Source organism: Camelus bactrianus, chromosome 23, assembly GCF_048773025.1.
Source record: "Camelus bactrianus isolate YW-2024 breed Bactrian camel chromosome 23, ASM4877302v1, whole genome shotgun sequence".
NCBI lineage: Eukaryota > Metazoa > Chordata > Mammalia > Artiodactyla > Camelidae > Camelus > Camelus bactrianus.
This window is the reverse complement of record NC_133561.1, coordinates 32,844,787-32,868,749: the sequence shown is the minus strand read 5'-3', so window position 1 is coordinate 32,868,749 and position 23,963 is coordinate 32,844,787. Positions and strand designations below refer to the sequence as shown.

The 23,963-nt window shown below is 42.1% G+C and overlaps 1 protein-coding gene and 1 long non-coding RNA gene across 16 annotated transcripts in view; both read right to left on the bottom strand.

Moving 5' to 3' along the window:
* LOC123611657 (uncharacterized) overlaps positions 1-13,334 on the bottom strand; it is a 33,540-nt gene extending 20,206 nt beyond the window's left edge. Inside the window, exons 1-11 of the mRNA XM_045510125.2 lie at positions 13,325-13,334; positions 13,036-13,089; positions 9,824-9,925; positions 8,439-8,506; positions 7,935-7,968; positions 6,168-6,244; positions 5,696-5,720; positions 4,767-4,837; positions 4,026-4,050; positions 2,186-2,259; positions 1,686-1,710 (exon numbers count right to left, since the gene is read on the bottom strand). Of these exons, the coding sequence (XP_045366081.2) occupies positions 1,686-1,710; positions 2,186-2,259; positions 4,026-4,050; positions 4,767-4,837; positions 5,696-5,720; positions 6,168-6,244; positions 7,935-7,968; positions 8,439-8,506; positions 9,824-9,925; positions 13,036-13,089; positions 13,325-13,334 (565 nt within the window). The remainder of the gene's footprint in view (positions 1-1,685; positions 1,711-2,185; positions 2,260-4,025; positions 4,051-4,766; positions 4,838-5,695; positions 5,721-6,167; positions 6,245-7,934; positions 7,969-8,438; positions 8,507-9,823; positions 9,926-13,035; positions 13,090-13,324) is intronic.
* A 4,684-nt stretch (positions 13,335-18,018) lies between these two features.
* Positions 18,019-23,963, bottom strand: part of LOC105062315 (uncharacterized) — a 94,045-nt gene continuing 88,100 nt past the window's right edge. For 13 of the 15 annotated variants that reach the window (XR_012501907.1, XR_012501906.1, XR_012501920.1 and 10 more), the window contains one exon: positions 18,019-20,622. This is a non-coding gene — a long non-coding RNA (uncharacterized LOC105062315). Of the gene's footprint in view, positions 20,679-23,963 lie in introns of all 15 variants that reach the window. The other 2 variants (XR_012501917.1, XR_012501915.1) reach the window with 2 other exon arrangements.

Below are 23,963 nucleotides of genomic sequence, written 5' to 3'. Positions count from 1 at the left end.
GGGCCATTCTCTGTCTTCCTTCTGTTCCTCAAAGTGTTTCCTCATCAAGTCCAGCCCAAGGCTCCCAGGACTTTTCTCACACATGAAACCACTGGGGGCAGCTCTCACTTTAACACTGAATCACACATACCGGGGGTTCCCTTCAGCACCATCCAGGAAATATGATCTAGAGCCAGAGGATTTCTAGGGCAAAATTGCCTCATAGATGGTTTTGGAGGTAAACAGGTGACATTTTACAATGAAGTGATCTCATTTTGTTTGGTGGGAAAAATATTAACACCTAAAGGGCAATAAAAGTTCTACTCAAAATGCATCATCACAGGAGTCAGGATCTTAAAAAAGAAAAAACGTGTAAGTTGCCTTATTTCCTGTTTAATGGACTTTTACTCCCTTGATCTTTTTTTTTTTTTTGCAGAGGCCTTTAGAAAACACCAAGACACTATTTCATCTGGCAATTTTCCATGGCAACACGAGTCCAGCTGCTCCTGTCACACTGCTGAGGTTGTCTGTCCACACCATGCACCACACAACCTCCCTTCGCTCTCCCAGGGAGGGAGCCCGGGCCCACCCTGAGCTCAGCCTCTGGAGATCTCTCGCTTCTGTCTGCATTGTATGCAGTTTCTCGCCCGGCACACAGACAGGGCAGGCACAAGTGACTGGAGACAGACTTTCCACTGGAGAAGGACACTTTGTATTCTCAGCACAGCATCCGAAGGTGAGTATTAGTTTCAAAGGAGCCGGTTGGAGAGACTCTGCCCCATCTATTCCCGGAGACTCCTCCTTCCTCAGATCCCTCCATAACTGGGGGTGGCATGTGGGTGCACCAGGGGCACCCCCAGAAGGAAGGAGCCGTCCCCCAGCACTCAGTGCTAAGATGAGGGGAGAGGACGAAGGAAGAGTCACAAATGAAGCAAGTGGCAAAAGAGATGTACCGTGACTATTTAAAATGTATGAGCCCCACTATGAGGGCAGATTCATTATTAAATGAAGTTGTTATTGACTCAGTAACAGGGATGATAAAACAGTCTTCTCCACTTATAACCCAATAAACATTTTCTTGGTGGTGAAACGATCTGTTTTCCAGGTTAACTGAGGCATACTTGGCAAAGAAAGCTCATATTTAAGTTATACAATCTGATTAATTTTTACACCCATATACATTCATGATGCAATGGTGACAGGATATTTTTTTTACTGTAGGACCAACCTTTATTGTTGGCTGTGTGAAGTGGGAGAGGAGGGGACACCACAGCTCTGGCTTCTGGGGCAGCCCCACAGACTCCAACACCCCCCAAAAAAGCATGATGGGGGATAAAATGGGCAAGTTGACACTAGTTACTGTGAAGTTCTGGGGTACCATGTATCAGGGGAAACACAAAACGCAGAAAAGTCACATGCACACACACACACACTGAGCACCACAGCAAAAGAACTCACGTAGAGCCTCCCGCTCCCGCGCACACACACAGGCACCGCCTCGCTGTAGGACAGCTGCTTCCTGGGACGTGAGCACTTCACCTCGGTTCTCCATCCAGAGTATCACGTTCTACCCCCGTGTCCCCTCTGCTCATTCCCAGCAGGAAGCTGGGTTCAGGGTGGCTCTCCCCATGAAAGCCAGCAAGACACCCCCACCTTTCACATCTTCTAGATTTTTCTACCCAAGTGAGTGATTCGAGGATACGTACCGGTGTTGCTCTCATCTGAGACCATCTGCCAAAACAGAAGAGAAAACACTGTGAGGATCAGATCATGTTGCATCCCATTTGCACAAGGTTTTTGTTCACGTGATGACAGTGCAGAACCAGGTGGGAAAGACTGGTGGTTTCAAGGAAATACAGCAAAAACAGAACAAATCTACTCAGGCCAAAATACATCACCCTTTCCCACAGGATGGGTCTTATCTCCCAAGACCATCTTAGTTGATAACGACAGAATCCTTTTCCCAGGAGGAAAAGTTGCCGTGGTAGAAGGAACCCCCTACTGTACAGTGTGTAGGGCTGCTGTCACTGTTAATGCCCTTGTGAGTCTGGTGTCAGCAGTGGGTAACAGACTCTCACTAACATTCTCCCAACCTAGGAAATTGTCTGTATCATCGAAATGCACATGCTCAGATTTTCTTATCTTCATTCTATTGGAACAGATAAAAAGGAATGATTCTATATCAAGATGAGAAAGGCCAGCTGACCTTGAAGGTAGATGATGTTTCTTCTTCTGAAATTCGTGGACCAGTAAGGTACTCCAGAAGGTCCTCGGTGGAAGCTAGGCGGACACAGAGTAACTGTCAGGACAGGGGCAGCGCTCATCAGGAATTCCTCAACTAGCTTTGTTTGATGGGAGCCTGGGGTGGGGAGTATGGATGTGGGTGGACACTGAGTATGGACGAAGTGCTGTCTGGACAGCATCTTTGGTGGATGATGCAGGCAAAGGTGAGGAGCAATAAAGAGATGAAAAACAGGGCCTGTGGCTTTCTAGCTGTGGAGGATCTAATCATCGTGAAATAGTGAGTCTGTAAAACAGTAAACACTGAAGTGCATGCTGTGCTTCAGTGACAGACTCCCTTGACTTGTCCTGCCTGTTCTGAACTTGGGCTCAACTGTGAGTGTCTTCTTGACTCATCCAGAACCACCTCTTACTGTGGAGTCACAGCTGCCACTACTGCATGTCTCCTCCCTTCTTACAAGATTGGTGCTGGAGTAAGACAAACCTTCTTGGGGAACTGAACTCAATCCAAGGCAAAGCATGCTCTTACGCTCACTCACACTCACCAATCACTTATAAAAACACACTGAAGATTTCAAAATACTGAATCTGACCATTTTAAAACAGCCACTGTCAATCAGGTGACACTTTCCTCCGGTCATCCTCGTGTATAAAATGTACGAGGGTGCACTGAGCCAGTGAATGTCCACACTCCCATGAGCGATCCGATCAGAGGGACAGTTCACTAAGGAGAGGAGGCATGGAGTGAGTGCTGGTGTCTGTAAGTCACCTGAGCAGGAGATTGGCCAACAATGGGGATGGACACCAGGCTACTAACCACGTTTCATTTTCAACTCTCATTTGCCACTGACTGAGTCTCTGTTTGTGTGCCCGCAGGATTTGCACAGATCTAAGACTTATGGTAATGTTATCAGAAACAAAACAATATGTCCCTGATTCTTATCTGCCTTTGGCCACATGCTGAGCAATGAGCTCAGCACTGAGAGATGCTGACCTGCACCGTCCCCCATGGGGCCTCACAGCTCTCAGACCCTGTGCCTGGCCAGGAACATGCTGGCTTCCTGAGTACGTCTCACACTCAGGATTACGCCCAAGTGGACTGTAAAATGCACCTGAACCTGCGCAGGGTTCACTGAAGATGCAGCCACCTTATACTGATGGGCGGCGTCTGGGCCCTCTGGAGACTAGTACTTCCAGGCACGGATATAAAAGCAGGGGCCCCTCTGCTCCCTGATGAATGATCCCAAGGCTGAAGGACAAGCAGAGATCAGTGGTCCAGAACATCCACACTGGGACCCTCAGCTTGGCTTACACTTTGGTTTTCCATTTGGGAGGTCAAGCGCCTGGGCCATTTATCTCTGACCATCGTCATCTGGGGATGGGAATGTTGGCCAAACCTCTGGTAACAGCTGTGCTGAGGGAAGAGGGACTGAATGGACAGAGAGCGTGCAGTGATGAGAGTTTCTATTATAAAGCAGACACATTTATGATGCTAAAGTGGGAAAGTTCCCCAAAGGGAACACACACTAACATGGACAGATTCAGTCACGCTCAGGCTCACCGAGGACACACACTGACTTCACACACACAACCCACACTATCACAATGCCTTCGATCCCTGTAGGGACTGTACAAAGAGGGCATTCTTTTTTTATGGAAAATCCATTTCGCTTACTTCATCTTCCACCCTCATGCCTAGTATGAGCCAAGAATCAGTGCCTCTGATACCAAAGCAGGCAAAAGGCCCTGCATTCCTCATCAGGTTAGATTTTTCCCTCAACAGAGGAGGGTTGCAGAATACATACCGGTATCAACTTCCAACACTTCCACCTGGGAGTAGAGAAAACACTGTGAGGACCCACAGGTACAGAACAAACTAGTGGTTATCAGAGGGCAAAGGGAAGGGGGAGCAGCACAACAGGGGGAGGGAGTTCTGAGGTACAAACTATTATGTATAAAACAGATAATCCACAAGGACTGATTATACAGCACAGGAAATTAGAGCCAATATTTTGTGCTAACTTTTAATGGAGTATAATCTGTAAAAATACTGAATCACCAAGCTGCACACCTTAACTGACATAGTAATTTAAGTCAACTCTACTTCAATTTGAAACACTTTTTGAAAACCCTGTGGGAATGACAGCATCCTGTGCACTGTGAGCACAAGCCTTGCCATCTCTTGGTGACCTTAGAAAACCAGGTGGGAAAAAGTAGTTCAGTTAATGGCCCCAAAAGAGAACAGTGAAGACACCCACAGAAAAAACCCCAACGCTTCATGGATGAGACAATATTCTCTTTTCAAGGGGGAAAATAGTCCAGTGACAAAATCACTCAATTAGGGATGGTTTCGAACTCATGCTGTCATTTTTAAAATACCCTTTGAATCAGGGATGTGCTGTAATAGACTTTCACTCAACAACATTCCTCCAGTCAAGGAAATTGTAAATATCATTTGTATTGAACACTGTCAGATATCTGAATTTGTTAAAAAATAAAAAAAAATTAAGCAATTTTTTCTCTCAGGTAAAGAAAGGTGAACTTACTTCAGTGGTGGATGGGGTCTCCTCTTCTCCCATCTTCTCCGGTGGGTCCTTCCTCTCGATCTCCATGAGAGCTAGGAAGACACAGAGAAACTGTTAGCATATTGGCCACGCTGATAGTAATTATTCAGGAGTCTTAACCGATGTGGACACAGGGTGGAAGTGTATGGATGTGGATGTTATGTAATTATAAAGTGACATGTTTGGGGCATTACGTTGAGTGGTAAAGGAAGGCACAAAGAAGAACAGAGAAAAAAATGGAAAATAGGGTATTTGTTTTCCTATCTTTGGGAGTGTAATCAATGTAATAGTCACCACAGGACCAATACCATAGAAATTATCTCTTCCTTTTTTTTTCTTACTCAATTGTGAAAAAAAAACCCTATATTGCACTCGGTCAGACAGTCTGCACCAGTGGTGTTCTCTGGGCTGCAATGTACCTGTCAATAAACGTCAGTCGTTAAACTTTGCAACATCTCCATCTGAGGAAACAGAATATAACCAGACATCTGAGAACAGCTCTGGTGAGGTGAGAATGAGTGAATGGATAGCTACCCTGTGTTGGTAATGAGATATTTATATTAGAAACTGGATATGTGTACTCTGGGGTGCAAACGGTAATTCGATCCTGAGGAGACACACACTACTTATCCAGACAGATTCATAATCACACCACATAGGCAACACATGGACCTCCCTCCAAAATCTTCATAGAAATAAAGCCACCCCATCTAAATATGCTCCTTTCTCCAGGGACTGGACCATCTGGGCATCACTCCTTTCTCGGAAATCTGTTACTTTCACTGCGTCCTTCATCTTCATTCCGAGTGGGAACCCAGGGTCAGCTAAAAGCAATCACAGCAAGCAAGAAATGCTGAGCTTCTACATCACCTAGAGCTTTTCTCAGCAGGGAAAGCTTCCAGAATACATACCATCATCCTTGGCGACCCAGGCCAGCTGGATAGAGAAAAGAGAACACTGTGAGGACCCAGTGATCACACCATCCTGTGCACTGAGAGCACAGGTCTGGCTATCTCTTGGTTAATTTAGGAAAGCAAGCGGGAGAAAGTAGTTGAGTTAATGGCCCCCTCAAAAAACAGGTCAGACACCCACAGAAAGGGCACCAAGTCTTCATGGATGATACAAAATTCTCTTTTCAAGGGGGAAGAAAGTCTACTGACAAAATCGCTCAATCATGGATAGTCTGGAACTCATGCTGTCAGTGTTAAAATACCCTTTGAACCAGGGATGTACTGGCGATAGATTTTCACTCAAGAACATTTCTCCAATCAAGGAAATTGTAAATATCATTTATATTGAACATCGTCAGATATCTGAATTTGATGAAAAATAAAAGAGAAATGAAGCAACCTTTTTCTCTCAGGTAAAGAAAGATGAACTTACTCTGGGGGTAATCGGAGGCTCTTCCGCTGCCCTATTGCTGGGCAGGTCGATTAAGAACTCCGTCAGGTCTTCTAGATCTAAGTAGACACAGAGTAGCTGTTAGTAAATCGGTGGTGCTGAGAGAAGTATTCAGGGGCCAGACCTGATGTGGACACGGGGTGGGAGCGCATGGACGCGGATGTCACTAAGCACAGGCGGAAACGCTGCTGGGCCCCGTCTTGGGTGGACTGAAGTCAGGCAGAGAGAAGAGCAGGAGAATGAGGAACAGAGCCCTTGGCTCCCTGTCTGTGGCGAGTGGGGTCAGCGTGAACCAGTCAAGCTGAACGGGAGTGAGCTCTATGCTGCAGGCTCTGTTTCAGGGACCGGTTCTCATGGCTTCTTTTGTCTGCCTGGAGTTGGACTAAATGGCTTCTGTCTTCCTGACTTCTCCATCACTTCCTCCCCCTGGAGCCAGACTGGCTGCTAATGTATTTATCACCCCCCTTTTACATTTTCTGTGAAAAATGGCCTTTATGGAGGGAATGAACTCAATCCCAGGCAATGAACACTGTTATGTCTTCTTACTAGAATGTCTGATGAGGAAATCAGATATAGAAGTTATGAAAATACTAAAATCCTACCATTTAAGGAGAGCCACTGTCACTCATGTGGTAGTTTGCTCCCACTCTTCCTGTTCAAAACCATCCAAGTGTGTCCACTGACTCAGAGACACCCCCCCACTTCCACCAGACATTTAATTAAGAGAGACTTCAGTAAGGAGAGGAGCTGTCGAATGCACACTGATGTCTCTAACCCAGCTGTGCAGGAGATCTGCAGCCAGGGGGGTGGGCACCGGGCTAACAAGCATTTCTAAGGCTGGCCATGATGTTATGGACTATAATCAAATCTCTCCATTTCTTCCTGTTTGGGGCCACGTGCTAAGCAATGGCCCCAGCACTGACAGACGTCAACCTGCATCGTCCTGCAGGAGGCCTCACACTTCTCAGAATCGCTGACTGACCAGGACCAGGCTGGTCTCCTGGGTGCATCTCACTCTCAGGACTAGGCCAGAGTCAACTCTGAAATGCACCTGTACCGACCCTGAGTCCTGCGACCACTGGGCCGCCGCAGAGTGACCAGCGGTGTCTGGGGTCTCTGGGGACTGCAGCACTTTCAGTCACATGCACAGAGCAGGGAACCTCCTACTCCATCACTAACAATCCCGACTGGCTGCTAAGTATAGTCAGTGGTCCAGAACAGCCACACTGGAACCTTGCATGGGTTCGTATTCTGGCTTTTCCATGTAGCAGATCAAGAGCCTGGGTCATTCGTCTCTGAGCCATCTCCATGTGATGAAAGAGAATTTCAACCAAACCTCTAGGAAAATCTGTGGTGAGGCAAGAGTGAATGAATGGAGAGAGAGTGTGCCCTGAAATTTTTTTCATTTTATGACAGAGTTGTGCTGTGTAATAGAGCATTAGCTCCTGAGGAAACACACACGTTCATATGGACAGATTCACAATCACACCACAGAGGCTCACACATGGATCTCCCCCTTGAATCTTCACAGAAACAAACCCACACCATCTAAATATCCTCCTTTCTCCAGGGACTGGACAATCTGTGCACCACTCTTTTCTGGGAGGTTCGTTATTTTCGCCGCATCCATCATCCTCATTCCCAGTGGGAAACTAGAATCAACTAAAACCGAACGAAGAAAACAAGAAAGGCCAAGCTTCCTTGTCACCTGGAGTTCTCCTCAGCAGAGGAGGGCTCCAGAATACATACCATCTTTGCCATCTTCCTTGGTGCCCCAATCCACCTGGGAATAGAGAACAGAGAACACTGTGAAGACCATGGCATCCTCCGGACTGTGAGTATAGATGTTTTGTTCTCCTGGTGACCTTAAGAAACTAGATGGGAAACCACAGCTGAGTGAACTTCCCCAAAAGAAAACAGCAAGGACACCTTTGGAGTAATTTAGAACTTTTCATGGAAGTTCTTCCAATTCCAAGCTGATCAGAATATAAAAAATTTGTTTTCAAGGGGAAAAATATTCTTCTGAACAAAATGCTCACTATTGCATAGTTTGTAACTCATGCTGTCAATTTTTCAAATAAACTTTTAAATCACTTCTTGTTTGTACAGACTTTTTATTCAAAATTACCCCAACTCAAAATTTCTCTGTATCATCTTAATGTATGTTGTCAAATTTTCGTTTCTGAATGAGATAGATAAAAAGAAATGAAGCAACTTTTTTTTTTAATCCCAGATAAAGAACGGCAAGCTTACGTTGTGTATAACTGGATCGTCCTTTGGATTGTAATTGGACAGGTCCTCAATCACGTCCTCAGGGAGACCTAGGAGAACACAGGGCAAACTCAGGACACTGTGCTGTGGCTCAGCAGTTACTCAGAGAGCCTTATCTGAGGTGGACATGGAATGGGAGTTTATGGCTGTGAGTTAAACATGATCTGAACTGCTGTTGGGTCACTTTTGGTGGATTAAAGGGAGAAAAGATGAACTTGAAAGAAATGTGAAAGAGAACTTTTAGCATTCTAGCTAAGGGGAAATTAAGCAATTCAATACAGTCTATTTGAAAAGGGTAAACACTAAATTGTACACTGGGTGTCGATAAGAGACTCATGCTTCCTTCTGCTCATTTCACAGTCCCGTCAAATGCCCACTTCTCAAGAGTTACAAGACTATTTCAGATTCCTTACAAGCCTGCCTGCTGCCACTGTGTTCACCATCTAGTCTATCGGATTCTTTGTACTTCGTTTATTTTTTTGAAACATATGGAATATTTATCCTAGCAAGAATTTGTAGGATTTAATTCAGTGACATTAATTACCTTCACAATTCTGTTTACACATCACTACTGTCTATTTCCAAACCATTCTCATCACATCTGACATAACAGCTGTCGTCTCTGAGGAGTGACTCCACCTTCACCCCTGCTTCTAGTTCTTGGTAATTTCTATTTTCTCTCTTTGAGATCTGCTTACTCTAGTTACCTAATACATGTACAATTATACTGTACTTGTTCTTCTGTGCTGCTTGATTTCACTATTGATAATATTTTTTTATTTTGGTCCATCCACGCTGTAGCGTATTTCAAAATTTATTTCCTGTTTCTAGTTGAATAATATTCCATTTTGGGTCCACAACTCATCCAATGTCACAGCACAAAGAGTGAATCGTAGTAAAATATGGACTTTTACTTAATAAAAATAACCCATATTGTTTTGCTAATTGTAACAGATGCACAACAGTAATGTTAAATGTTGTTAATAGGGGAAACTGGACGGATGGGATCTGGGAACATTCTGTATTAGCTGTCCAACTTTTATGTTCATATAATCCTTTTCTAAATTTGCATAATAATTTTTAAAACTGTGGAAACATGGTTTCAGAGAGATACCTAGTTCAGCTAATAGTCACAATTTAGCATGAGCTTAGAGACCATCTTTACTATTAAACATAAACCAGATTTTGTTAAATGTATCTTTACTTCTCTAGTTATAAAACCACCAATGGAGTTAAGCAGATTGAATACATGAAATAAAAGAACATGGCTTACTTAGCATTTTTAGAGTGTTCTCTTAAATATGGGACACTGGATGAACTAGAGTAATTTTTCTTGACTGAACGTAATGAGGGAATGCCCACGGTACCTTCAGTCGGGTCATTGATAGGCTCGACCCTGTTTGGTGGGCAGCAGCAGATGAGTCTGGCCCACTTACGGGTTGATTTTCTTAACCTCTTGAAGCAATGTCCTGGAAAATGCATTACAACAGAGAGAATTATTGACATCTTGATTGCAGAAGAGCATAGGGAAATTAGTAATAATTCATTCACAGTTCAATTTTTGATCCTTTTATTCACTAGCTGCCCAACAGGGCACCCTGAGTCAAAGTCTGACTTAGGAAGATCTTGCACTGTGATGCATGCACTCAAAACACCCAACACACAGATTCCTGCGGACAAATGCACTTACATTCTAGGTGTAAACCAGAGCACAGTGCCCATGCCTGAGGGCCTGGCTTCAGATCCCACTCATGCGCACCACGCACCCGGGGAAGTGGAGCAGAGCCCTCGGGCCCCAGCTCCCTGTCCTGACACAGCCTACTTAGTACATCACTTTGAGGCCAAAAATGATTCAACAGAGTTAAAGCCTTAAGAAAACTAATGGGCTAATGACTTGATTGCTCTCTAAGTGTTCAATCACCGAATGACTGTGAGAAAAAGCTAGACAAAGTGCAGTGGCTGAAACTGGAGAGGGAATCTGATGGCTCTAAAGAAAGGGAAGATGGAATCTTACTCTTCAGCTTTCACATGGGAAGGATGCTACACAGCTCATGGAGAATGTGTGTTATTGTTTCCTCTGACGCCCACGTCAGTCCACATGCAGGTGAATGGCGTGTCAAGTAGGGGCCATACGCCGTATCTTGCAGTGGCAAGCACTAAAATTTAGAGTGACTTTCCAAGAGTCATAACAATGAGGAGTGGTGAATCTGGGACAGAAATGTAGTTGGTTCCCTTAGGACAGAAATCCCTGAACCCCTAAGACCTGCCAGACCTGAGGTCATCCTCTGGACCTTGAACCAAGAGGTCCCCTCACCCTCTCTTCAAATCTTCCCGCCTCAAGGGTTCTGTAGGTGAACCGTTGCCCCTGAGAAGTCTGAGCCAAGAAAACAGTCCAAATCCTCAACCAGCCTTTTGCCTTTATGTGTCAATTTCTGACTGAAAATACAACAGATTCCTCCAAACAAAACCCTCCCCCGTCGGAATGGGAGGACCAGGGGCAGCTCCAACTGCCGCCACCCTCTTCACACTGTCAGCCATCTCACACAGCCCCTTCCTGACCACCAGACGGCCACCTCAACTGGCTCTTTGGCTCCCAAGTTGGCTCAGAACTCAGAACATTCTCAACCGAAGGGCACATTATTGGCTCTGCCATAAATTAGCTTCCTTCAACTGACCCACCCTGGAGAGTAAGTTACTGGGGAGGAGCATCTGGGCTGCTGTTTGCTGCCTAGTTAATTGTGTGACAATGTCTTACTGACTTTTTATCTGATCACCTGACTGAGTAGCCTGGACAAAGAACTGTCAGAAAATGGGCAGGAGCTCATTCTCCTCACCAAAATCTAGTCTCTATTCTATAAACTCCTCATCCTTCTCTAGATCCTGGAGCGACAGGGACAGAGAACCACAGCCTCTATAAGGGTCCCCTCCACAACTTCAGCCTGAACACCGCCCCCAGGGACTCTCTCTGAGGATGACCAGACGGGCTCTTCCCTCAGCTGCCAAATGTTCATTCCACTAACCCAGTGTAACTGCCCCCTCTCACCACACTCCCGGGCAGCACCCAAACAGCCAGTGGTCCTGTCTCCACCAGCCCGTGGAAATCCCACCTTAAAAACCCTGTTTCTTTCCTTTCTAAAAATCTCTGCATTTTACTGCTAATACTTGGTTTCAGGTTTTGAGATGTCCCTTCAGAAGACTTGAGCTGTCATTCCCCTTTCCTGTAACACCTACTGCAGGGGCAGCACCAAGATGCTCCTGCTTTGGTGAAAACAACGTGGTTTGTTTCCTGTGTCTCTTCTCTGGAAGACTGTGTATAAAATTCACATTAGAAAATAGTACATTTTTCTAAATTTAGAAAAATATTCGAGGCAGCCAGCCTGACAGAGGTTTTAAAATATACATTAAATAACACAAGAAAGGTGTGTAACAGATTTATACCACTGTAGACAAATTAAAGTAGTAAAAATGGAAAATAGATATGGAAGCTATTTTTAGTAAGTTAAGCAGCCCACTTGAAGGATCAGAGGATCAAGAGGAACCTACCCTGAGGACAGCAGAGATTTCCCATGTTCAAATGCAACTCTTCCACTAGTTTCCAGTGAAATATCACCAGAGCCTCTCACCTCCAACCATTAACCAAACTCTGCATTCACAGAGTGGCCGTTGGACCGGAAGGCAAGGTGCATCATCACATTCCCATGGGAACAGAACACCACAGAACTCTGAGTGAGCCAATCTCTGCAGACTCTGGGCCCACCTGCTGCTGTTGGACTAGTGTGAGTCCGTGGACAAGGGTGGCATTTCAGAGCCAACATTTTAATTTTAGTTCAGAAATTGAATCCAGGCTCACCCATGATCACTCTCTGGTTAAGAAAACAAGTTCTGTGAGAGAAAAAGACCTGTTCCCCAAATACTGTTGATATTGAAAGCTTCAGAGTGAAGGCGGATAAAACTAACATTTTGAGAATGAAAAGATTTCATTCTGGTGGAAATACTGTCTCTATCCATTTCTACTATTCCTGAGTGACCAGACATTTCTACAGTGAACAATTTAAAACTTTTTCCACATGAAAAGCAGCATTAGTAGGAATTCAATTGTAAAATATCACATTTTCTCCCTATGCATGTATTTATCAAATTATGTAAAATTTTCTCTCTCTGTTTCACTTCCTTTTCCCTGGATGCAACTAAATCTCTGGATTTAATAATCTCTCAATCTCTTGTGTATTCATTAAAAGTGTCCCTCTCATTGTGTAGGTACAAAACTGTCCATTGAATAATCAAGAAAAAGGAATCACTGTATTTTTACCAGTGGGTTGTGGAAAACATGTAAGTGGTTTTCCAAACAAAGACTTTTAGACAGCCAAAACTCTAGGTTTAAATGGGTGTTCTGGCTAAAAATAAGACACCAAGTCACACCCCTACTTACGATATGGTCATGAAAACTAGCTCAGGAAAGGTTAAGTCAGTCCCCCCTCCCCAACATGGAACAAGTGAAAATTTTGGGAGAAAGATGAGAAAATTGCCCTATTTCCAACAAAGCAGGGAGACTGCCAGGTTGGAATGCTCTAGTACTGACCTCTGTCACCGCTGCTCCTCCCCAAGTAGCTACAAGAAGAAATCGACTGGATCACTGATGAGGTGTAAGGTTGTAGACAGTGTCAGATTATCTCCAGAATTGCCCAAGTGAGGAGTGACTGAACAAGGGTGGAAAAGAATAGGTAAAATCACGTTCTCTAATTGAAGAAACTGAATGCTTCCCAGCTTGATAGACAACAGTGGGTGTGGATGGGAAAACTGAGGAATAAACCACAGAAGAATTGGAGAATACACTATAAACGACACACCCATCTGAGCAGAGGACCAACACTCAGCCATGCTGATGAGCAGCTCAGATTCCCATTTCTGGAGAACAGCTGGAACAGAGGATCCTTTCTTCTGTCACTTGACTATGCAGTAACGAGTAAATGAGTAGCTCTCAGAAATATGCCTGTCAGAGTGTCAGTGCTCTGGGAATGTTCAATCACTACATCTGGAAGGAATACAGACACTCAACAGTTGTTACTTCCAGAGACTGAACCGAAAAGGCTACAGATGGGGAAGGAAGGAAATTCAAATTTTAATGTGCATCTATTGCACCTCTTGACTTTCTACAATTGTGTTATTCTTCTTGCTCTTAATATATTTTTTAATCCACTAACCCCCCAAAATCATGGCATGAGACACCTACCTTATTCTGTTCATGGACAGAGGGTGAGGAATTCAGGCAGGGCACAGTGGGAGTGGCTCTTTCCTGCTCTAGGACGCTGGGGGCTCAGCAGGGCAGACCCCCAGCAGGGCTGGCAGGACAAGCAGGGGAGGCATCCTCTGAAGGTGACTTCCCTCCTATGTCTGCAGTTGAAGCTGCATTTGCTGCAGGACCTTCTTGAGACCTCCCCACGTGGCCTGGCTTCCTCGCAGCAGGACAGGCTCGGGGCCTTCAGATCTCTGACTCCATGGCTAGAGGCTCCACAGAGGAGGGGCCTGTGGGACCAGGCAGAGGCTCATAGCCTCTGAAGCAGAACCCTGGACATGGTACAGTGTTATTTCCAGATCAAGAAGACCTGCCTGAGGTTCAGTCAGGCCGTGGGGGCTGCACCGGCCCTCCTGGTCCGCTCCTTGTTCTTGCTGATGAGTACTTGAGGGGAAGCCAGAACTGAGCATGAGAAAACTTCTTGAGCTGGTAAGACATGCTCTGCTGATCACTTCACCTTGTGATTATTCATCAGAAACATCTGAATTAATAAAGTAGCAAAAAAAAAAATCCCTGAACAATCCCCAAATACCTCCCTTATTAATCCCTGACCTAGAACTCTACATTGTTATTAGTAAGTACAATTGTGACAAGTCACACCTTCTGTGTGTTTTCATATATGAAACTAGATTATATATTGTGATGACTATTCTTGCAATGAGAGAGAGCAAGGGGCTGGAAACAACACTGAAACCTGACAGACCTCCTCCACTGGCCTGCGCCCCCGCCCAGACCCCCGATCCTGGGATGCACGGAGATGCCTGTTGCTCTTTATCTTCAAGTGACTGAAAATAAAAGTTTAATCTTCATATATAACGTTTATGCTATAGGTTATTAGGAAGATAACCAAGTCCATTAGTGAGTGCCTGGCATCACTCATCTCTGTCAAATCTCCTCTGTAATACAGTTCGCTGGCTATGAGCATGTACTCATAAAGGTCATACTGAGTTTTAAACCTAACATTGATTAGTTACTATTTTTCTCTCTATAGATTAATGATTTTGTGCCTGATTATTTTATTTTTAAAGTTGAATAACATGACCTACTTTCATAAATGTTCAGAATATTGTGAGATCTTGTGTAAATGCTAATTACAGTTCCCATGCATATTAGGGGCTCAACATATGAGAGCTGCCAGTGGTGGCTGTAATGACAGTGACAATGGTAGCAACACTAGTAACAGTAACAATACTCAATACTGCAACAGTACTGCTTGCAGTATTCTTTGATACTGTGACTGGATAGTTAATTGATTGTCTTATTCCAAATAAGATGCCTTCACATGTTACATGGTTGGTTGAATCTGTAAAATGTTCATGGTGTCTGGAATTCTCCATAGGTAAACTTGAATAATTCAATGAGAATCTGTATTTCTTTTCTAGACCAGCTAACAATGTGCCCTTTCTCAGGCAGTTTGTGAGTTTATTCTCTATTTTTTTCTGTAAGTTATATAATCAGAGAGAATCTTTATGAGAAGCTGGATCATCTACATAAAATAATTCCATGTTGGAAAACACTTTTGTCTCTTTTTGGGGCATGGTGGACTGCAGAATTTTAGAAGTATTTAATACACTAGGAGGAGGAGAAAATGCATGAAGGGCAACCAAGGACATTAAAAAAATCTTTTAATGAATTTCCTAAGAAGAAATAGATTGTTCCTAGAGAGAGATTCACCAAATAACTTGATGGAATGAATGGAAAAGCTGCACTGATCTTACCAGAATGAAGAAACTCAGCGTATAGTAAATGTCACTAGTCAACCCAGTGTTTGGTTTTGGACCAAAAAGAGTATTTGATTCTTGAAATTACCTACCTTAGTAATGTATTAAATGAATATTTAGTGTAGTATATATATATGCTTATATATAAAATATATATTTGGTAGGTATATATATATTTAGTATATATAACATATAAATTTTAAACTGTATCTTGCTAAAAATGCCACTTATGAAAGTATTCACATTGAACAAAACAGCACAAAACCACATGATCAATATGTGATCAACCTCCCTTGGGAAATGGTGCTCTGCTGAACAGCTAGAGGGCCTATCCAATACAGTGGAGGTAAGAGCTGCACATATGTAGCCTGAGCTTTAGAGTTTAAATTATGATTGCATCAAAAATAAAATACCTAGGAATAAGCTTAACAAAGAACATGAGAGCTTCACACTACTAACTGTAAGACATTGATGAAAAAACTGAGGACACAAATAAATGAAAAGTTATTTTGTGCTCATGGATTGGAAGAATTAATATTGTTAAAATGTCCGTGTTACTCGAAGCAATCTACAGGTTCAATGTACTCTCTACTAAAATTCCAATGAGATTTTCCCCAGAAATAGAACAAACAATCCTAAAACGTATTAAGCCACAAAAGACCCAAGTAGCAATCTTGAGAACAATTTTGAGAAAGATAAACAAAGCCAGGGGTATTGCGTTCTCTGACTTAAAATGTTACAAAGCTACAGTAATCAGAACAATATGGTACAGACCTAAATATGGACACACAGACCAATGCAAAACAATAGAGAGCCCAGAAGTAAACCTGCACATCAGTGATCATTTGCCTTATGACCAAGGAGCCAAGAAGGGTGTGGGGAAAGGATAGTTTCTTCAATCAATGGCATTGAGGAAAATGGACAGAAACCTGCAAAAAGTGAAACCAGACCCCTATCTTATGTCATACACAAAAATCAACCAAAATGGATTAAAGATTTGAACATAAGACCTGAAACTGTCAAACTCCTAGGAGAAAGCACTCTGGTAAATTCCTTGACATTGATCTTGGTGATGATTCTCTGGGTCTGACACCAAAAGCAAAGACAACAAAAGCGAAAATAAGTAAGAGGAACTACATCAAACTTCAAAGTTTCTGCACAGCAAGCAGAACAATAAAAAACGAAAAGGCAACCTATGGAATGAGAAAAAATATTTGCAAATCATGTTATCTAATAACGGCTAATATCAAAAATACATGAACTCATACAACTTAATCCAAAAAACAAACAATATGATACATAAGCAGACGAACTGAGTAAGTATTCTTCCAAAGACGACGTACAAACAGCCAATAGGGACATAAAAAGGTGCTCTATGTCACGAATCATCAGGGAAATACACATCAAAGGGACAATGAGATTATCACCTCACACCTGTTAGAGTGGCTATCATCAAGAAGACAGACACTCAACCTGAGTCGGAGAGGATGTGGACATTAGGAAACCTTTGTACACTGTTGGTGGGAATGTAAACTGGCACGGTCATTACGGAAAACAGTATGGAGGTTCCTCAAAAAAACCAAAAAACAACTATCATATGATCCAGCACTTCCACTTCTGGGTGCACATCCACAGGAAATGAAAACAGGGTATCAAAGAGGTATCTGCACGCCCATCTTCATGCAGCATTATTCCCGATAGTCAAGATACAGAGACTAAATGACCATCCAAGGATGCATGTATAAGGAAGCCACACACACTCAAGTGTATTGACAAAGTGGAACCAGCCATGACAAAGAAGGAAATCCTACCATTTTCAGAACAACATGGATGGAACTTGAGGGCATTATGCAAAATAAATAAGACAGACTGCATGATATCACGTAGATGAGAAATCTAAAAAAGAGGAAGTGAATTTCAAAGAAATAGTAGAAAAATGATTGCCAATGGCTGGAGGGTGGGGAAATAATGATAGGTTGATGAAAGGGTAGAGACTTTCACCTATGAAAAGAATAAGCTTTGTGGATCTAATGTTAAATATGATGACTATAGTTGACAACACTTACTGTAGTTGATTTTCGAAGAGAGTAGAAACTATGTGTTCTCACACACACACACAAACGGTAAGTATTTGAGGTGATGTGCGTGTTCACTAACTTCATGGAGAGAATCCTTTTACTGTGTGTATGTATATCAAACCACCGTGACATATGGTTTACGTTTTCTACAACTGTATGTCAATTATGCCTTAATAACGCTGAAATTCAAAATGTAAAAATAAGATTCAAAGAATGAGTTACAATCTTTTTGCCTGTTTTTCCCAGTTAGTCATTAGCCTAGTCATTATTTATTCTCTAAATAGTTAACCAATCCTGTAAGTCTACTTCAATCCGACATATTTACTAAGACCAATTTGATCCAGGCTCTCTGATAAGAACTGGGGTCGAAAACAAAATGAAAATCATGCATATTATGGTGAATTGATAGAAACTTGAATAGTAGCTCTGCTGTAATGGTTGGTTGTGAAAACTTGGGCAAGTCACTTGGGTAATATGAATCTCAATATTCACATGTATTTATTTGAAATTACAGGAAACCACACTGGGTTTGGAGAATTTTGTAAGCTGGGAAAAGCATCTATGAAAAGCAAATGTATTACTTGTTCTGAATGAAACAAATAATAATCCTTTATTGTTATTTATTGGAGAGACAGATATTAGCTTGGTGAAATGTGTTTCACACATAAATAGTAAGATACACCCAAATGGCATTCACTGATACCTGTTTATGTTCTACCATCAATGAATCAACTGTATTTTAGGGCTCTGATACTTTAAGCCTAATCCACTACTTACTGAATACATAGCATTTCTAAGGTATTTCAGAATCTTTAAGATTTTATTATTTTTGCTTCATCCATCTTTAACAATTGCCAATCTATGAAGGGTAATGCTAGAATGTTTACTTAATAAGAATACCCCTCTCCATCTTTTATACTTGATAATTAATGCACACCCAATATAATTCATATTTAAATTCCTTTAATGCTTTTACATTTAATTTTAGAAATACAACAGCTGTATTGGTAGAAATTGGTAGAAATCACTTACTAATAGAGAGAACTTGTGTTTCAGTATTGTCTCTGTCATGTAATTTAGGCACAGAGTTTAAGAGAAGTTTGTAAAAACCCTTACTGAAACCACAATCTTTGTTACATTTTTTTACAAAGAGCTCCTGGTGTTGAGTTGCCATTCCCTTGAACATCTAAAACTATGAATGGGAACATGCAGGTTCATTTACACAGACAGATGTCCTTGATGAAAACACGGAAGTCCATGTGATCTTCATTTTACTTTCTCAGTTACATACAAAAATGGAATTAAAAAAATTTTATTGAAGTATAGTTGATTTACAATGTTAGTTTCAGGTGTATAGCAAAGTGATTCAGTTATATATATATATATATATATATATACATACATACATATGTACTTTTTCTTTTCAGATTCTTTTCCATTTTATACCACAACTTTTAAAAAATATTTTGGGGGAGGGAGTTAATTAGGTTTATTTATTTACTTTTTTATAACTTTTATTTGGTGGCGGTGCTGGGGATCAAACCCAGGACCTCGTGCGCGCTAAGCATGCCCCTACCACTGCGCTATCTCCCCCCCACCATTTTATATGACAGATGTTTCACTAGAGCTCCCTGTGCTCTACAGCAGGTCCTTGTTGTTTATCTATTTTATTTATGTGTGTATGTTAATCCCCAATCCCTCCCTGCCCTAAAAATGGACGTTTCAATATTGTGACAGGCGTAAGACTACACAGAGGGAACAGTAAAAGGAAAATAAGCGACCGAACAGCAACACAGCCACTCACTCATTCCTAATCCTCACACAGACGTGGGGGGTTTTAAATTTAATTTTACAGAAATAACCCAACAAAAGTGATTTGTAAATTATTTACCTTGTTTGCTACAAAGAGTATTAAAACTTTACCATAGGAAAGATTAAGGAAACAGATTTTTAGTTCTATGGTTGACAACGATGCTCAACTCATACTACCGTCACTCAAAGCATTTAATGTAATTGCTATCACACGTTTATAGCTGGTATTATTATATTATTTTTGGTCATATTGGCCCAGTATTTCTTTATTGGATATATATTAAGAAATATTTATTATTATGTACATTATTTTGGTTGTTGCTCCCACAAATACAATCACACAATCACTGAGTTTATGTACATAATTACTTATTTAAATCTAAGCATTTACTGATGAGGTTATTTCAGTAATTAAATTTGATACTGAAATGGCTGTAACACATCTTATATATACTGATTTGTTTTTTGTAAGATTTGAAGCTATGATAATATTATTATCCCCATATGAAATAAAATGAAATGTATAATGTGGAACAAGTTTTAGTCCTCTACTAGGTAATTTTTTAATAAAATGATGTCATCAACATTTGCTTATTACCATTATAAAATGATAATGAAGTCTTTGATCACTTTTCTCTGTTTACTAATTAGTATTACAAAAAAAAACCCAAAACCCTCACATTTTCCCTAGGGATGATCTGGTTTTGGCTGCTTGCATGGTCAGAGATTTGATCACCTATGTTAAAATTTTAAGGTAGCGTTTTAGAAGGATTATGTACTCACTTTGTATAATTTCATTTCTTTGTGTTTTACTGTAAGGTTAGACAATTTGCGCAGCACCCTAGGAGGGCTGCACTTAGACGATGTGGGGACACTGAGTGTAGAAAAGGTCAAGACCTCACCAAGTGTGAAGCCCCTCCGCGCTGGGCCCGGCTCTCCTTTGGCGTTGCTTCCTTATGGCTCCTGATTTCAAGGTTGGTGGGACACCGCTTGGGTAGCCTCGTCCTGTAGCATTCAGCAAGATTTCCTGAGTACTGGCTTAGATGAAGTTTCTGTCTTGATTTTCACTATTTTTAATGTCTATTTCCCTTCCATTTAGCAGGCCATAATTCCTGGAGTCCAAGCAGCACAGTAATCTGTCAAGAACGTGTTCCCAGAAAGTGGGACGTCTCAACTCGAAGGAAGGAGACCCGCCAGGACCCGCTGTGAGATGGGACAGTGGTTGAGAAGAGTCCTGGGATCCCCTTCAAGTGGCCCCAAGCCTGTGATGGAAGCATTCATTCACATCACTGAGCGTTTACTGTGGAACAGATGCTGTCTCAAAACATAAAGAGAAGAGTGAAAAACCGCTCACCTGAGCCTGCCCGCTCTCCTGTAGACAGGGCACTGACTACCTCTTAGTAAACTCTTACTCTGCTTTCTTACCCTCCAGGTCTTGTCTCTGAATTCTTTCTGGGACGGGAAAAGAACCTGGATGCTGGCCACATCTACCGCCAACATCCTCTCTTCCTGTCAGGAGAGCCAAGTTTTCTTAGAACGCTGCTCTTGGTCAACAGGCTCTGTGAATTTCCTTGCCTCTAAATGACCTGCACTTCCTTTTGAAATCTTCTGCCACTTTGGTAAAGTGAGTAAGCACTCTTTCACTGTGACCTATGATCCTATTTGAACAAGTCTTTTGAAACTTTTTGATATTCTTGACAAACTTCCCAAGTATCAAATTCTAATTAAAGTTATTTTGCTCACCAGCTAACTTCGGGATACTTGAGGAACCCTAAGACACCTAAGAAAGAAATATTAAATGAAGTAGGATTATTTGGTATGTTCAATTAGATGGAAAGCATTATCATGTAAGTAAGTTATATTGCACAGATAAATATCCTTAATAGTAATGTCATAAAAATAACAAAGTTTCTAAAATTTGGGTGTGTCCTGGTAATAAAGTCACCAGTCATAATCCTAGTTACTGTCTTAAAATGTTGTATGTCACAGCAACTTGGTTTACTGGTTTCCCAGAAAATTCCCAGGGACTCAAGCTGACTGCAGATCTGCAGGAGGCCAGATCTGGAGGGAGCGGAAGCAGGTACTTCTATCTTGCCAAGCCTCCCAGAACTGGGCCTTCCCACACTGGTTGCACACACATCCATGGACATGCAACACCCTCACTCTCAGAGGGGAGACACAGCGGAGATGAAGACCCTTCCTTGAGCTGCCCCTCTACAAGCTTCCATGAGGTGAAGCCCCACCACTGGTAGACACTGTTCATTATTTGTTAAGTATTTCATTTTTTTTTTAGGTTTTCCTCTACTATTTACTACTAAATCTTCCTAATTCTCGTGTTACTTCCCAAGAAGATATTAAAGAAATTAGTTTTATATCAGAAGTCTAAAGAGAAACTGAAATATGCTGACATGCACATGACCATCTGGAAAAAATCACAGATTCATCACAGCAAATGCAATACATTTTGGATTCTCATGCTATTCAGTAGTTCTTTCATTTGCATTCATACTGCACCCATAGTGCTACCCTAGCAGTGTCCCACCACTGAAAACAAAGCAGTAACAAATTGGTGAAAAACATCTGCCCTCATGAAACTTTCAATTCAGTGAAGAACTGGACAGCTCACACAAGAATGTACTTGGCATGTGAAGTGGTAATGAGGGCGGTGAAGGGAAACAGGACAGGTGGGTGGTAGGGGTGGTGATGTATGGGGGTGACACCCATCACCGCTCCTACTGGGTGATCACATCCTGTCACACTCAAGCTCATCCTGTCAAGAGGTGATGACAGCTCTGATCAGGCAAGTGCGGGTCATATTCTGAAATTGGGGATAGAGGCGTTGCTGATAAGGGAGGAGGTGAAGTGGAGAAAAGAGAGAAGTTAAGATCACAAAGTCGGGGCCTGAATACCTGTCAGGATGGAGGTACTGGAGAAAGTGGGAGACTGAGGGAGAGGAGGTGGAGTGTGTTAGATGTCCACATGGAGATGTGTGGAGGCAGCTGGGTGGGTGTGATCTGGACTGTATGGAAGGGTTTGGAAGAGATACATAAATGTAGAAATCATGACAGTTTAGACGTCATTAATGCCACAAGGCTAGACAAGGTCAGCAAGGAGATGAGTTGCTGAGAAAGAAAACTGGTCCGAGAACTACATCCTGGGTCAGAACTAACATAGCTGAGGGTTTTGGGAGAAATATAGAAACCATCACTGGAGTCAGAGAAGGAGGAGCTGGTGAGTTGAGAAAAATGCACAAAACAACAAGACCAATTATAAAAACAGTATCATGTATTGACCCAGTGGAAGCATCTTAGAGACTGTGGCAAACGAAATCAATAGAGAAAAGTGAAGACTGAGAAATCTTTACTGTGATAGAATTGTTCTAACGTGGGATTGTGATGGAGACACAGCTCTGTACATTTACAAACATGCAAAAATATCAAAGAATTGTGTTTTGAAATGGATGAATTTATGGCATGTAAATTATACCACAAAAAAACGATTTCAAAGAGTATTTATTAGCACACACCTACCCAGTATTGCCACCCCCAGGTATTCTTCACCCAGGAAAAGTGAAAACAGATACTTAGAAAAAAATTTACATAAATATTCAAAAATATTTATTCATAATATCCTATATATGGACTAAATCACATGTCCATTAAGGGAATGGGTAGATTTTTTTGTGATATATTCTTACAAGGACAAATTATTCTGCTCTAAAACAGAATGAACTATTCAAATGAAAAGGTGTGGCTCTCAAAAACAGTACTTAGAGCAAAAAGAGACAGACGTTGACGTGTACATGATTTACTTCATTTTTATGAAGTATGGCCACTGCCAAACTGATGGATGTTCATGACAATTTTTTAAAAGGCTAAATTTGGTGAGAGTGGGTGTGTTTTAGTTGAAATCTGACGGGATTTTGTGTTAACTGATATGATACATGTATTGACAGTTTTTGGATTCCGTAGGGGTTATACGTTTTTAAGATTTGTCAAGCCATGAACTTAAAGGTGATACTATTAACTGCATTTCCATTCTACATTCATATAAACAATAAGAATTAAAGAAAAATTAACCTCAGACAAGGATGGAGAGAATATATTTACAAGACTCCCACTGACCCCTTCCCTCAACAGACCGGGTTGCCAGGTGCTGGCTGGGTTCCGGGCGGGATGCTGGGGTGTTTTGGGGTTTGCTGTGGTTGGAGGACCCACGGAAACCAGGCAGAGCCCTGTGGTGGGTCAGTGCCATGCAGGGGCTGCCCTCCTCTGCACAGCTTGGCTTTAGGCTGAGGCTTGGGAAGCTGAGTGAGGTGGTGGTGGTGCTGCTGCCCAATGGCCTGAGTTCATGGTCACATTCCAGAGCCTCCAGTGGGAGACGTGGTGTGTCTGACTGTCACCAGTTTCTTGGTGGGCCTTTTATTTTCATTCAGACTTGTTCAGTCTATTGGAAGTTGACTTTACGGAAGACAAGAAAAGCAGCTCACAAAAACACTGGCTGCACAGATCGAGGACAAATGCCAACTCACCGGCAAGCTTTGTGCTGCCTAAAAGCAGTATGCAGGGATGGAGACATCTTTCGAGAATGCCAGGATAGAAAA